The sequence below is a fragment of the Panthera pardus genome, unplaced genomic scaffold (genome assembly GCF_024362965.1).
Source record: "Panthera pardus isolate Hobbes unplaced genomic scaffold, ASM2436296v1 HiC_scaffold_24, whole genome shotgun sequence".
In the NCBI taxonomy this organism is placed as follows: domain Eukaryota; kingdom Metazoa; phylum Chordata; class Mammalia; order Carnivora; family Felidae; genus Panthera; species Panthera pardus.
In genome coordinates this window covers 113,833,240-113,849,070 of record NW_026526810.1, presented here as the reverse complement: position 1 = coordinate 113,849,070, position 15,831 = coordinate 113,833,240, and the positions used below count along the sequence as shown (strand labels likewise).

Below are 15,831 nucleotides of genomic sequence, written 5' to 3'. Positions count from 1 at the left end.
GTCATGGTTGTTTTTTGTTTTTTTTTTTCCAATCACACCACACTGCCTCTCTCCTGGGCCCTGGGCCCTGGGCCATCTCTGCTGGAGCACTGGGGGAGACGGAGGCAGAGGGGTTCAGGGGTGTGAGGTCTGGGCTGCCCGCTTCTCTACGACCATTACAACATATCGAGAGTCTTACAAGCAGCCAAGGGCACTGCAGTGCCTCTCCTGGTCTCACCTCCCTCCTCCTCTGATTGAGATGTCAACCTTCAGCCTCATTCCCTCCCATCCTGGACACCTGGCCTTGCAGCGCTCTCCATGGAGACAGCGGATCTCCCCCCGCGCCCCTGAGCGTCCTCCATCATGAAGACATACTGAGGTTGTGTCAGACAAATGAGTGTGCTCTCCCTCAGCCCCTCTCCTTTCCTCTCTTTTTCTTCTCCCCTCTGCTCTCTGCCCACCTCCTCTTTTCCCTGCCTATGCCCCCTCTTCCTCCCCCTCCACTCCGCTCCCCGCCCCCCACCTCCTGCACACTTTGAGACCAAAGCACCAATCAATCAATCCTGCTGCCACCACCTTGGCTAAGCTGCACACTGGCCCACAGGCACAGGCCTCCCTACCAGGACCCGGAAACCATGCCTAATTGGTAAAAGATCACATTTGTTTTTCCACCGCCTGAACACTCTAAAGGAGGTGCTGTCAAGCCAAGCCAAGAATTCCACTCTTATGCATCAATCACCAGGGAGACTGCCGGGGCTACCCGTCACCCCAAGGGTGACATTCAGACCTGCTGTTCTCACCTTGACACGTAGGCTTTGCCGAAGAGCATCAAGGCTCCTAATTCCATACACGCTCTCCAGCACCACAAACAGCAGAATGCTTGAGAACATTTGATTAATGTGCTGCGGGCTTACTTTGCCTTATTTTATTTATGTAGCTTTATATAAATATCTCACGTAAAGGAAGATCATTCAGGTCTTTTATTCTGAAGGACTGTGTCATATACCTGCTTCCTTTATGCACTTGAGATGTTCCAAAAAAGTTGAGTATTAGTGAGATTCTTGCATGTTGAGTTACATTTTAAATCAAACATAGACAAGGCTTGCAAATTAACACGGAGCAAGTCTCTGAACTCAGTTTCCTCCTAAGAAAAATGGGCTTAATAATTTTTGTCCCAGCTAGCTTACAGGGCTGTTGAGAGACTCATAGAATAAAATTTTAATTTTGTGGATGTACTTTACAACCTGCAAAGCACTTTACTACATCAAAGTAACGTGTTATTGCTAAAATGAAGACATCGTCAGCCAAGAACCTTACCCCCTCCAAATAGAAATTCTGTGATAATCCAAATTCCATGTATTGGGTTTGATAAGACAAAGATGACCCTTATATGCTTTTTGGATCCAGGCAGGCAGGGATGGTGTCTCACTAAGCCTTCTGAGACTCGGGGAGCACTTTGTGGTTGCCCCTGGCTATGACTTGCTATCTGCAGCAAAAAACATCCTGTCTGAAGATGTCTATTAAAATCTTAATTTCAGGGTACCAGTTAACCTTAAGACCCCAGTTTATCTTCACCCTAATCAATATGATATAAGGGTATGAGAATGAAAGAAAATCCCCACGGCCTCCTTCTTTGTGGCCCCTTGCATCTTGGAATGTTTTCCATCCCAAACAGCTGGGAGTTATAGGGCCAGATACACATGTGTGTGGGGTTCCCGGCCCAGGGGAGATGCCGCTTGCTGCACAGAGTTCCTCTCTGGGTACACAACATGTTGAGGCAAAAGGGAAGATAGCCGCTTGGGAGGGAATTCATTTTATTCAAATAATAGCACCAAATAGCAAGATTTATGGCACGTATTTCTGGGAAAGTGCTCGGCAGCTATCAGATGCCTGTCTTGTTCCTGCTCCCTTGGGCCCGCCCGCAGATATAGTCATAGCTTAACTCTAAGAATATATGACAAGGGCAATGGAGAGTGTAGTTTATAAATTATTTTCTGATGCTGTTTATGGACGATGAGACCATAGTTGGGGGGGGGGGGGGCGTGGGTAGTGGCAGGATGCAAGATCAATGGCGTCTGTGTCCTTAGCAGATATTCCAAAGACCTTGGAACACAGCTTTTCCTCTCAGAGAGAGACCAGTATCAACTCATCAGTCAGTATACTTTTACTCAGTGTCTCTGCGAGGCAAATAACCATTTTAGGAGACATGGAAGAGACCCCAAAACATTTCCAACATAGAGAGCTCTCATTTTAGCTGGAAAGGCAAGATATTCTGGTGGGTAGAGATAAGGGCCCAGAAGACAGATAGGAAGAGAAGAAGCTAACACTGTCCAATCTCCTGCCAGGACAGAAGTGCTTAAATTACATTATCCCATTTGATCATCACCACGAGGTAACATCTTCATCCCATTTTATGGGTGAGAAGACTGAGAACAGAGGGGTTAAGTGACCTGCTCAAGGTCCCACAGCTGGGAAGTAGCAGTAAAGTTGTTCATTCTTGGTCTGCTTAATTCCGATGGGTCCAGAATCGAGGTGAGGTTTTCAAATTGGCTTCCCTACTGATTTTGTCAGGGATAAGCACCAATTTTAGAAAAACAAAATAACATTTGGCTGTACGTCCTCTTACTCAGTTCACTAAGGTGGGGGGCACTGAGGAGATGCTAGCTGGAGATCTGAAGCTTTAATGTCTTCTCCTGTTGATAAACTATATTTCTACACAAGTAATTGTTCTTGCCCATCTGCGTTTCCACAGCCAGACTCTTTCCTGGCTGAGTGCTCCCTTCCCCCACTGACATCTTCTCTCTCTCCCTTCCTCCACACACACACACACACACACACACACACACACACACACACACGCAAATCCAGACGCACACCTTCCCACCACACACCCATATGCAAAATAAAATTAGAAATACTGCGCGACTCTCAAGGTATTTAAGGAATGGAGATCTTCAATCAATATAGCCCAAACCCAGCACTCCGGCCTCCCTCCCTCCCCAGCCAGTGGCGGGGGCCAGCAGAGCTTACAAAGAGGGCCCAGACAGCCATGATCTCTACACAAAGCAGCTCTAAAGGGAAAAAGGCTATTTGTGCTTCTCTGTGTCTGCCCTGTAGCCCCCAGAGTCACAGGGCTACCAGATTCTCAGAGACCAGCCCTTAGCAAGCTATGCTTTTGCTTACATGTAAGACCCCTTCAGAATATAAAAAGGTTTCCTGGCCCCCTTTTTATTTTGATGTATACTGATAAAACACAGAGAAAACGGTGTCTGCTGATTCAAAACTATAGGCCGAGCTGATAAATATACTGTCCTCATTTTGAGGGATTGCCCTTGTATTAATCAACCAGATGAGAAAGCAATAAACATTTATTTATTAATTTAGCCTTCACCCAGAGGAGAGGAATAGGCCAGATGAGTGAGCTATGACAGCCCAGGAAATTGGGGTAGTGGTGACACCATTATGCCTGCAGTGTATCTAAAGCTTTCTCTGCTTCCTCCTCATCCCTACTGAAATGCACGGGGCCAGGTGTCCCCACCTTCTTGGTGCCTCTCAGTACCCACCTCAGAATAGTAGAGTCAGGAAGAGGAAGGACATAGGAACAGGGGGCAAGGGGTGGGGCTCTAGGCATGAGCTTCTGGTCCGGATAAAACCTTCTGCTGTCCTCCCTTCTCCCAAATGAGAGCTCCCCCTGGGTCTCAGGGTGATTCCGGGTGTCTAGAGGCTGAAGGCATATGCATTAGTTCGAACCCAGGCTCTGTCACTTCTCCGCTGTATGACCTTGGGTGTGTGACTTAGCTTCTCTGTGCCTCAACCTCCTCATCCGCACAATGGGGATGACTGAACTTCTGCTGAGGATTAACAAAGCTGTCTTATGCTAAAGGCTTAGCACAGTGTCTGGTACGTAACAAGAGCCCAGTAAACAGTGGCAGTAATTATGAACTAATACTCAAATAGAGCTTGCCACGGGCAGGCCCTGTTTAACGGCTTTACATATATTGTCACATAATCCTCACATCTCTGTTTTACAGATGAGGAAACTGGAATGTGAAGATCACACGGCCGTGGATGGGGGATATTCAGACCCAGGCAGACAGGCTCCAGAGTTGGGGCTCTCAACGCCTCTGTACACAACAACGTGGATCATTATGGGTGTTGCCCCTGGCAAACTGAGCTCTCAGCACCCCCCCCCCCCAGGCCTCCCTCCTTCCGAGAGAGTGGGGAGCAGGGAAGGAAGGAGCAGATGACGGCTAACACATCCACATCAGCGCTGAATCCAGATCCCCCCAGTTGGTGGCTGAAGTCGGCAGAGCGCCCCAGCCCACTCCAGGGGAAAAGGGGGGGGGGGGCAAGTCTACGATGCTGAGAGGGGTGGCCAGAGCGCCGCCCCCAGGAGGGGAGGGAGGGGTGGCGGGGTTGAGGGGTGCCCAGCTGCCATCCCCGCCGCCTCCTGGCCCCCACTCGCTGGCGCCCAAGTGGGAGGACGGCAGCTGCCCGCTCCCTCCTCCCCACGTCCCCGCTACCTGCCCAGTCCCCGAAGCGAAGCGTGAGGAGGCTGCGAGCCAGCGGGGCCGAGCCCACAACTTTGCAGCCTCGGGGAGCGTGAGAGCCGGCGTCCGGGGCTCCTCTTGTCCGCGACCCGAGCTCGGTGAGTTCATTTCCCCACCCCTCTGCGGCGGTGCGGCGGCGGCGGCGGCGGCGGCGGCGGCAGCGGCGGCGGCGCGGGGGGCGGCTTCCCCGGCGTCCAGGAGGCGGTGGCCGAGACGCCGGCGGCCGCCGGCGCCGCCAGCCTCGCTAGGGCTCCCGGCCGTGCCGCCCTCCGCCGCGGGCGAGGCGGCCGCCAGTGCGGAGCGGACAGCTCCCCGCGCCCCCGGACCGCCCGGGCGGTCTCCGCGCTCCCTGATCAGGTGCAGGGCGCGGGGGCCGCCGGCCGAGCGCCCCTCGCTCCCCCAGCCCCTATCCGCCTGCCAGGCGCCGCGGCGCATCTGGAGGCTGCTCCCGCGCCCCCCTGGCGACCGGCGTGGGGAAGACACTTGCTTCGCCGGAGACCGGAGCCGAGGGCTCTCTGGGGTGGGCAGCGCCGCCGCAGCCCCCGGGGGCGCCTGGGTGGGGGCGGTGCCCGGCCTCTAGCGACCACCCCCGGGCTTGCTCCGGGCTGAGTTCCTGTCGAGGAGATTGGCTCGCGCTCCCTGTAGCGGCCGCAGGTCCCCGGGGGCACTGGCACCTGCAAAGGGGACTCCAAGGTGATCGATCGCCCAATCCGGACGGGACAGCCTGGACGGAGGCCTCGTGGCATTTGCCCATCCTGGGTGCAGCCGCCTTCCCAGAACTTTTCCTGCGCCTAGGGCTCGCCGGCTCCTTAGCCCCTGGAAAAGTTCTCTCGGGCGCCGGGAATCCTATTTCCCGGTGGCTTCCGAAGCTGGGCAGGAACCAGGGCTTTGGGGGCCAGGGTAGAGTGGGGAATGAGGTGGGGGTGTTCGGCAGCAGGGGGTAGATTCGCCGAAAAGGCTGGCCAAACATCCACTCCTTCGCCCAGGGCGGGCTTGTTGGCATCGAAAGGGTTTCGGCGCCACCGGGGTTGTTTGGGTTCTCGCTTCAGGAGGGTGGGGGGAGGGCGCGAAGGGGGATTTTAATTTCGTCGCTTCAAATGAAAACGCTCTTTGCAAAGAAATAGCCAGGGCAGCCAGCGTCGGGGAGATGGGCTGACCAGGATCGGCTGACACAGGTATTCCGACTGCGCCCCCCTTCACCTCACCTGGTGCCTGAGCGCGTGTGTGAATGTATTGATTGTTTTAATTGATTTTTTTTCTAAAAGCCAGGTGGCAGCGGCTGCGTGTGTGATACACAGATATATACATACACAAACACAGATACCCAGGCACACACAGATTACACGGAGTCATGCACAAGGAATGCCCCCCACATATACACACACACTCACCACACCACAACCACCACACACACACACACACACACACACACACACACACACAACACACACACACACACACACACACACACACACACATCACAGACCTATAAGCACACATACCTCCAAGGAGCCTTAGGTTAGGGGTGTGGTCCCTGAGTATTGCCCAACATTGGGGGAGGGGGGGTGGCCAGAGGGTCAGAGAAAAGGAGGTAAAGCAGGACTTCCAACAGGTCATTTCTCTTTGCCCCACTCCAAATTCTTTGCTTTCTCCTCCAAGGGAGTCTGGAGGAGAAATCCCAAACCTGGGCTCATTTCCACTGCCATGAAGGAGCGGAGCGCTGGCCCCACGCCCTTCATTCCCCCCACCCCCTACCCCCCAGACTGCCTCGTTGTGCCTGATTCCAGGGTTCTAGAGCCTCAGAGGTTGCTCAAAAACCAAGCGGGCACTGGGAGATAGGGCCTGACGCCCAGAGGCCAGTTGGGTCTTGGGGTTTGACACCCGCTTGGGCTCGGATTGGGGAAGAGAGGAGGCGTGATCCAAGGGACAGGGGTGGGGAGCTTGGGTTTCAGTGGGGCGGGAGCGACCAACTGCGCCCCCTGGACACTGCAGTAAGTCTTCCTCTCACCCTGGGCCCCTTAGGAATGTAATCGAGGATGCTGGCCCTGAGGCTGCTCAACGTGGTGGCCCCTGCCTACTTCCTGTGCATCTCCCTAGTGACCTTCGTGCTGCAGCTCTTCCTCTTCCTGCCCAGCATGCGCCAGGACCCCTCGGCCGCCTGGCTCTTCTCTCCCGCGCTGCTCCACGGGGCGCTCTTCCTGTTCCTCTCAACCAATGCCCTGGGCAATTACGTCCTGGTCATCCAGAACTCCCCGGACGACCTGGATGCCTGCCAGGGGCCCTCGACCAGGAGGGCCCCGTGCCCCCCGCCCAGCACCCACTTCTGCCGCGTGTGCGCCAGAGTCACCCTGAGGCACGATCATCACTGTTTCTTCACCGGCAACTGCATCGGCGGCAGGAACATGCGCAACTTCGTCTTGTTCTGCCTCTACACCTCCCTTGCCTGCCTCTACTCCATGGTGGCCGGGGTGGCCTACATCTCAGCAGTCCTTTCCATCTCCTTCGCCCACCCCCTGGCCTTCCTCACGCTCCTTCCCACCTCCATCAGCCAGTTCTTCTCCGGTGAGTGGGCCTTGGCAGGCAGGTTGTGCCCTACATAGGGACCCTCCACCCCAACCCCAAGTTTGCCAGATTTAGTAAAGAAAAATACAGGATGCCCAGTTAAATTGTAACTGCAGATAAACAATGCATAACTCTTTTAATATAAGTATGTCCTAAATATTACATAGGGCATAATTATATTATTTTTAAAATTCTGTTAACGGGGTGCCTAGGTGATTCAGTTGGTCAAGCATCCGACTCTTGATCTTGGCTTAGGTCACGATCCCAGGATCGTGGGATCGAGCCCCGAGTTGGGCTCTGTGCTGATTGTGGATTCTCAATCTCTCTCTCTCTCTCTCTCTCTCTCTCTGCTCCTCTCCCCTGCTCATGCTCTCTCTATAAATAAAGAAATACATAAAGAAATATTCTGTTATGTAGCCGAAATTCAGGTTAACTGGGCATACTGTATTTTACCCGGTCGCCTCCCTCTCCAACCGCCGCCCCCCACCCATCCTCATTCATCATCTCCTCCTTGTTTGCCACTGACTATTTGCTCATAGAATTGTGTGGCAATCCAGGCAGTACACTTGCTCTGTGCCAGACAGGGCTGGGTGCTGGCCATCCCTCCATGCAGTTTGTGAGGTACACCCATGCTATGACCTTCCTCTGCCTGGACTCCAGTCCTGTTCACACATTCCCCCAAGGATTTTGCCTTCCAAAGGTCTCGCCAACCAACCACAGTGAGACTGACCAGGGTGCCAGGCCAGCCCCCGCAGAAGGGTAAGCCCTACCCTCCTGCCCACTAAATTTGTCCCCACCAGGCTGTTCTCTAGCCTGCAGATGGCGCAGAGCAGGGCCACCCTGGTTAGAGATGCAGCCGTGGTTAATGGCTCCACCTTCACATCACAGTGCTGTGGCACTGGCGTGCGATTTGACCCTCCAGGGAGACTCTCACGCTTGCAGGAGCCAGGCATGTGGGCCTTCACACCAGCACTCTCTTGAGCACCCTGGTGGGGACTGTACTTTCTATAGTGTGCCCCCAAGGAGAGCTCCATGATTCCTGGCACAGAGGGACCTGGCTCCTGGCAGTTTACCTGGCCTTGAAATTCGCCCCTACCTCATTTCCATCCCTACCCTGGCCTTTGACTTCAGCTGACTTGTTTCTTACAGTTGCTAGCATGCATGCATGTGTGTGTCTGAGATTGTTATCTCCACCTCCCAGATGAAGAAACTTAGGCTCATATGGGATTGAATGGCTTGCCCAGGATCTTACTATTACTGACTAGCAGCCTCTGCCCCGCCCCCACCCCTGCTCAGGTGTTTAAACAACCCCCAGCAGCACGGGGAATCTCGCACACCATTGGCCTTTCAGGGACAAAGACATTGCAGCTACATCCATTGAGATCCCAAGTTTAGTTTGATGTACCTGGGCTGGACCCTCATAAAAGTTCTGCTCCATTCTGGGGGAAGCCACCATTTTGGTCTTTGTTGGGTCTGCAGCCCGGTCCTTCACAGGAGCAGAACTGTTGTGTCCTTGGGTAGTGGGAACTCAGAAACTCAGGAAGGCCACAGCTGTGGGGTTGCCTTGAGGGCTGGTGGCTGAATTCGGCCCAGAACTTGGAACTCTGGGGCCTTCTGGATCTTGGCACCGGCCTAGGAGGCTGCTGGGACCAAAATAACCAGGCCGGGGGAGGGGAGGTGGGCGGGCTAGGGGGTGGAGTGTGAGCACAGACAGGTGGAGGGATGAGGAGAGCCAGAGAGCCTGATTACACTTTCTTTTCCAAGTAGCATCATCACATCAGAATGAATGGTTCCAAAGGGAGGATCCTGAAATGGTTTGATTTGAGATAAGCCTGGGCTTGAGGCCTGTCCATATGTGCTAGGTTTGGGAGACAGGATAGAAGGGAAGAGGGGCTCTTACTTTGATCTGGGGGAGAACAAAGCCAGTCGGTGACTACCTTGGGGCCCAGATCCTTGTTGCAGCACCCCTTTTTACCTCCTCCCCATACCCACTGGGAAAAGGGGGCCAAGGTTTCTAATCTCCAACTCTCCCGTCCCACCCATCGTCCTCCTTTGCTGACCTTCCTTCTTCCCCCTCACCAGGCCTTCTCCCTCCCCGCCCACGCATGCACCTGACCCCATCAGTGTCTCCCTTCCTATGTCTTCTCCTTCTATTCTCAACCCGAATGGTTGCGGGCACACCCTCTCTCATCTGCTCAGGAGGGCAGGTGGACAGGAGGGAAGAGGAGGGGATAAGCTGTTTAATAGATTGAGCTGTCCACAACTGTGGTACCGACCTGAGTCAGATCTGCCACAAGAGCACAGCGTGGCTGGGAGTGTTGGCCCTCAGCTTATGCCAAGGAGGTGGGAGACTAGCCAGTTCAATTTTGGAAGTTGTCCTTTCTTTGGGCTTCAGGGGGTTGGTACAGGTTGTGTAGCCCTCTGAGTCTCAGTCCTCTTATCTGGGAAATGGAGATGACACCATCTGACCTGTGTCATTGGGATAAGTGTGCCAGCGTGGTTGGTGCCACCAGAAAGTCCAGTAGAAGGGAAGGGGGACTAGCATTTGCTGAACACATAGTATGTGGATTATCACATCCATTTTAAAGGCTCAGGAGCCAAAAGCTCAGCAAGGTTAAGTTGCTTCCAAACCACACGAGTGTGACTCCAACCCCAGATTTGGACTCAGAGCTGCTAGCCTCCAGAGCTCATACTCTTTCCACTGCACCACACTGCCTCTGGAGCTGCTTCTTGATGAACGAGCTACTTTGGGTGGAAAAGAGGTTCTTGTCCCTGGCTGTCTATTAAAGATGCTGGGTGATGATCTGTCAAAGGTGTTATAGATGCTTGGTAGGAAGCAGAGATGGAAAGATTGGATGGTGTGACCAATCAGGCCCTTTAGGAAAATTCTGTGATTTTCTAAAAGAAGAACTATTATTAAATAATTCAGAGGAGCTGAGGCAGCTAGGCTGAGCAACTTCAAACACTTCAAGAGAAAGCAGGTCCCCAGAATAGCCTTTTGTAGCTGCTGCAAGGGGCCAGAAAAAGGCCACGAGGTCTTTTCCGCATGTCTTGATTTAGTGCCAGAAAAAAGCCTATGGAAAACAGCTTCCATCAACTCAGGCTTATCCTTGCGGCTGAGTTGCAAGGCAGGCCCTGCACTTGACAGCTCTGATGTTCTCACATCACAGCTGGAGGGCCATCTTTGCCTGTCAGCATTCCTGGAGCCTGGAGGGCACCATGGTCCCGGGATCCTTCATCCTGCACGTGGCTGCCTGAGCTAACCTGTGCTGACAAGGAAGAAGTGGGTCAGAGGGATGGAACAGCCCTATGTAAGCCCTGTCCCACTGCCGCCCCATGCCAGCTGAGGGGCTGCTCCAAATGCCAGCTAGAGTGAGCTCTCCATCCCCTGGGCAGCTGGACTTATTTGTCTCCAACTTTGCAAGGAGAAACCTTTCAAATCTCCTAGGGCTGAGGGCAAGATGAGGCTGTTAATGAGCAAACCTGAATCTGGCCCACATCCTCCTGGCTGTGGAGTCCACCGCTGCTCAGACTGGACAAATTTTAAAAGCCCAACCCTCAGAGGTCTGGAAACTGAGGACTGGGGAAACCAGGGAAGAGGTGGGTTGGAGCCAGGGGAATGCTGGAGAAGAAGGATATGGTTGAGATTTGCAGAGGCTGAATAGATTGTAAGGTGGGGTCTCTGGAACAGGCACCCTCATCTCATTGGAAGGGGTGGAGGTTGGCTTGCACTGCAGGGAGAGAGGGGCTGAGGAGGGCTTTTGAGTTCTCTCCTGGACCCCATGCCCTAGCTGCTAGGCTGGTCAAGGTAGGTGTCTCTACCATGGCTGCCAAAGCTGCAGCCCATCCAGGACTCAAAGCCCTGGAAAGAAGGAGAAAGCTGGCTGGTCTTGGGAGTTAAATGTGAGCCCTTCTTGGATGTAGTCTCCTCATCTATAAATGACCCTCATCAGGGAGCATTGCACTGAGTGTGAACCAGAATGCTGGTCACTTTGTACACCATTTCCCTGAATCACGCAACCTTATGGAGTCATTGTTATTATGCCCATTTTACATATGAGCAAACTGTAACTTGGAGAGATTAGATAATTTATACAAGGCCACAGAGCCAGGAGAGTCAAACTTAGCATAGATTGACCACCCCAGTTCTGACGAAGAGTGTGGGATCTCTTATTCAGTGGATGTTTAAAACCAATGATAGAGAATGCTAGTTTGGAGGGGTTTGGAGAGGTCCTGCCCAAGGCAGGGAGCTAGACTGATGATCTTGGGGGCCTCTTCCAGCCTTAGCAGGCCCTGGCTGACAGCTCTGGCCAAATGTTCTCGTGGCCATACTGTCCTCTTGTTAACATTAATGACTTGAATTATTTTCTAAGTCAGCGCTCTGCACTGCCCTTGGAGCTTGTGACTTCTTCTTGATGACTAGGCCCTGTTCTCCATCATGCTGTCATTTTCCAGAGTCCTCCCCGCCAGTGTTCCCAGTTCTGTAGGGAGATGGGGCTGCAGTCAAGGCAACTGCCCAGGAGCCAGCTCCCTCCCTTGCATTCTCAGCTCACCCCCCTCTGCTCCTGAAAAAACACCTTCTCCCTGTTTCCAGATCACAAAGAGAAGGTAGAGCAAGACGGCATCTCTGACTCTAAGGAAATGGTGGCATCTAGGCACTGCCAGGAGAAGAAGCTACCTTCTCTTCTCCCCCACGTCCCCCAGTTCTCCCCTCTCACTTCAGGAGCCGTGGGCACTAAGAAAAAGTTAGGGCACCTAGTTCATCCTTCCTTCCCTCGCTGCAGCGCTGAGATTGCTACAGCATATAGCTTCAGTCTCATTAATCTCCCTCCTTCCCTAGTGGAAAGCGCCTGCATGGATCGCAGTTCAGTACGTGGCCTGGGTGTAAAGCGATTCTGGTCTTTCCCCTCCCCCCTGCAGGAGCTGTCCTCGGTTCTGAAATGTTCGTCATCCTCATGCTCTACCTCTGGTTTGCTATCGGCCTGGCCTGCGCGGGCTTCTGCTGCCATCAGCTGCTGTTGATCCTGAGGGGGCAAACCCGCCACCAGGTGCGGAAGGGGGTGGCGGTGAGGGCCCGGCCCTGGCGCAAGAACTTACAGGAGGTCTTCGGGAAGAGGTGGTTGCTGGGCCTGCTGGTCCCCATGTTCAATGTTGGAGGTGAGAGCTCCAAGCAGCGTGACAAATAGCAGGCATTCCCATCATTTCTGTGTGTGTGTCTTAACTCCTCCTGAACATAAGACCGTGGCACTCTTGTCTCCGCCCATGACCCAATACAACCTTGAGCCAGTAAGGTCCTAGCATCCATCCCTGGTCTGTGACATATAGAGAACAGCGTTGGCTGGTGGATTGTGGCTAGAAGGAAAAATGGCCACTCAGGCATTGCTAGGCTCCCAAGAGCCAGACAACTGCTAGGAGGGCTCTGCTTTTGTTCCTTCCCCCTTGGAGCCCCTGCTTTCCCCCTCTGCCGGGCTCATCCACTCTCTCCCATGTCTCATGTCATCACTGCTATTGGCTAGAGCTCTTCCTCTCAGACCCATGTTAGGATGGAGAGTGGATTCTTGCTGTTGGTATGATGCTCCCAGGACCTAGAGGTAGGCAAAAATGTTTAAAATTACCATGTGTGAGAGATAGCCAAGTCAGCTCTGCCAACTGCTAGGGAGGTTGAAAAAGGAGGGGTGTGTTCTTATTCTCTCTGTGGATTTGTGAGCAGTGGAAGGGAAACTCAGGAGCTTACTGCCCCACCCCCAAGTTGCAAAACCTTTTCTCTGGGAGACAGCAGCCAATGGCCTGGATTTTCTAGGTGCTGTGTCTTTCCATCTTGCCCCATATGTCCACCCCAGCCCAGTCTGGGACCTGCCTTGATGCTTCCTTTCCTTGGCACTCTTGTAGCTTTCCCTCTGATGTCTAGTCTTTGGGGTCTTTGTTAGATGTTGGGAAGGCAAGAAAGAAGGAAGAAGGAAAGGAGAAATACTGATAAGTGGGAGAAGCATGTGGTTGCATGACCATACAGAAGGGGATGTGTGCATGTGTGTGTGTGGGGGGGGGTGGTGGTGAGGAGTGTTGTGAAATTAGAAAATGCTTAGAGGAGGGGAGGAGAGAGGTCACACAGAGGTTGGGCACTGGGATATTTGGGAGATGAGAATGAGAGGGGCAAATAGGCTCATTTCTGAAGGACATTCTAGCATCTAAAGCTGTTCAGTATTTGAAAAGCTGCCTGGGGAAGTAAAGAGTGTCCCACTGGAGGTATTCCAGCAGGGACTGGTCAGTCATCTGGCAGGCATGCTGTGGAAAGAATTTCTGCACAGGGTCAGGAAAGGGAAGATCCTTTCCCACCCCCAAGAGTCTAATGTCCTCTTTGTGACTGCCAGGTCCAGAGGCAAGACCTGTAGAGATGCCTGTGAAGTATTTGCTTTCACGAAGCAGGAAGAAGGCATGGAAGGGTCTGAAAATCATAATGCAAACCTTCAGGACCCTACTTTGCCACTGAGGAGGGGTCTCTGGTGAGACAGGACAGACTGGGTGTTAATGCTAGCCGAGGGGGTTGGCATTTGAGGAAAGGGAGATGGAGCAGTGTCAGGGGCAGGTAGGGGCCGTAGCGGGAGAGCAAGGCTGGAAGGTCAGGCAGTTGTGAGGCCAGCCTTGGTTATCTAATTGGCTCTGGATGGGGGCACTGCTCTGTGTTCTGGGGCCCAGAAGATCGAACCTCTGGGGCATATTTGGGAGTGGGGACAACACAAATGCCCCTTCTGACTGGATCCCAAGGCCAGTCTACCACCCGTGCAGGCAGCAGAGCTGAAGCCCACGCCCTACAGTGTCCAGCTGGCGGCCACAGGCACCCCAAGCATTGTCACACAACACTATGAGTTCTTGAGCAGAGCTCAGGAGCACTTTACCTTGGTCCTGCCTTCATGCCCCCTACAGGGCTAATGTAGTAATGGCACCACTGGCTCACACTCCCTCCCATTTTCATTCATTCATGCATCCTACATATATTTCTTGAGTGCCAACTCTGTGCCAAGTCTCTTCCGGGCACCGGTATACAATGATGAACAAGGCACACTCGTTGTAATGAGCACTGGGTGTTATATGTAAGTGATGAATCACTAGATTCTACTCCTGAAACTAATATTACACTATATGTTAACTAACTGGAATTTAAATAAAAACTTGAAACAAACAAAAATGATGAGCAAGACAATAAAATCTCTGCCATTAGGGGCATCTTGTCCCTGCCCCCACCCACTGAATCCCACCCCTTGGAAAATGGTTACTCTGCCATCTTGGTGTCAGCAGGGCAGGTCACTTGGAGGGGAAGGATATTGCAGAGAAGGCTGAAGAGGAGCCCGGGCTGGCTGGATGAAGGAATCATTGGGGAGCATCTTCACCCCCTACTTCTGGCCATACTGAAAAAGTGGGAGTGGAAGGGAAGAGATTCCTTGGGAAATCCAGACCTTGGCTCTTCCCTGACTGCAGAGCTCAAGCTTGGAAGCTAGCCATGCCATTCCCAGCCTCCTGGAGGCTCAGCACTGTGAGACTTGACATGGGGAGAGGAACTAAAAGGGAGACCTGCAGGAGTCGGCTTCTGGCCGATTGGTCAGTGGGTGGTGACGGGGGGGGGCGGTTACCAGGTGTGGGACTTGAGTAGCATTTGTACACATGTCCCTGTATTGTTGATGAAAAGCATCAATAAAACATGTGGTGTTAAATTGGATTTGATGTGATCACACGGGCACTGTGGTTGGTAGCAGGGCAGGCAAGGCTGGAATGCACCAACACAGTCAAACAAGCTGTTGAAATATTTAAGGTAAGTATTAAAAATACTTCTGTTCTAGTAGGTAAGTAACCATTGTCCAGACTCCCTGAGAACCCACTCCTGCTGCCCCAGCTGCTCCTGCTCCTCCCCTGGACTCCTGGCTAGCTTCAAAATCCAGCAATGAAAAGGGCAATGCCTGTTACCTGCATGGAACCCTCAGGAGTTTATTCCAACCCATCAGTCAGTGTCCTTTGTGACTGGTCAGGGTTTGTGCTGTGTGGCTGGTAAATGTGTGGATACCACCCCTTGTTGGTATCAGGTCTATGTGCTGGGATCATGGACCCATGGGGGCCAGGGGTAGAATGTGTAATGTAGGAACCTTCCTCTTCCTCCTCCCACTCCTTCCCATGTCAGAGGACAGGTGGGGAGAGAATGAAGAGGAGAAGCCACTTGATCCTCCATCACAGGTAGAGCTGACTGCCCCCTGAGGATCAGACAGGGCCCCCTGACCTCTCAGCCCCTACAAAACTTGAAGACTTCAGGCTGCCCAGTCCTGAGGGCAGCTGAGAGTGGGTTAAGCCCTGCAGGGAGGGAGTGGTCCCTGAGCAGATGAATGGGCATGACCTCTGATGCATCCTAAAGATGAGCAGGCCTGGACTAGTAGAGGCACAACTACAAAGTGTTAGTTCTTCTTGGGCTGTTGAAGAGCCTTCAGCCTAGGCCAGTGTTGTATATAGGTCTGTGTTCCCTGGACACATGCCAACGAGCAACCAAAAAGGCAGACCCAAGATATGCCGGCGGTGGGGTGGGGAGGGGATGAATGGAGCTGTGACTAATCTTCGGCACATTGTAGAGCATGGGCTGTCTACACTCCATGGGGCAGACACACCTGCCTTTTCACCATTGTATCCTAAATGCCTAGCAGGGGCTAGGCATATAGTAGGTGCTCAGTAAATATTGACTAAATGAATGCTTAGATTTTGTGCT

The 15,831-nt window shown here is 53.1% G+C and overlaps 2 protein-coding genes across 5 annotated transcripts in view; one reads left to right on the top strand and one right to left on the bottom strand.

Moving 5' to 3' along the window:
* The window catches only part of TMEM63C (transmembrane protein 63C), a 129,438-nt gene that overhangs the window by 99,709 nt on the left and 13,898 nt on the right, over positions 1-15,831 (bottom strand). The window lies entirely within an intron of this gene.
* ZDHHC22 (zinc finger DHHC-type palmitoyltransferase 22) lies at positions 4,514-14,797 on the top strand. Of its 4 annotated transcripts, none has more exons than XM_019427287.2 (3): positions 4,514-4,627; positions 6,552-7,091; positions 12,012-14,797. In XM_019427287.2, exons 2-3 carry the CDS (start codon positions 6,566-6,568, stop codon positions 12,275-12,277), a joined length of 792 nt encoding a protein of 263 aa, XP_019282832.1. In that variant the 5' UTR covers positions 4,514-4,627; positions 6,552-6,565; the 3' UTR covers positions 12,278-14,797. The 4 variants fall into 4 exon arrangements, with proteins under 4 accessions (XP_019282832.1, XP_019282835.1, XP_019282834.1 ...); XM_019427290.2 differs by lacking the exon at positions 4,514-4,627 and adding an exon at positions 4,940-5,049; XM_019427289.2 differs by lacking the exon at positions 4,514-4,627 and adding an exon at positions 5,082-5,222.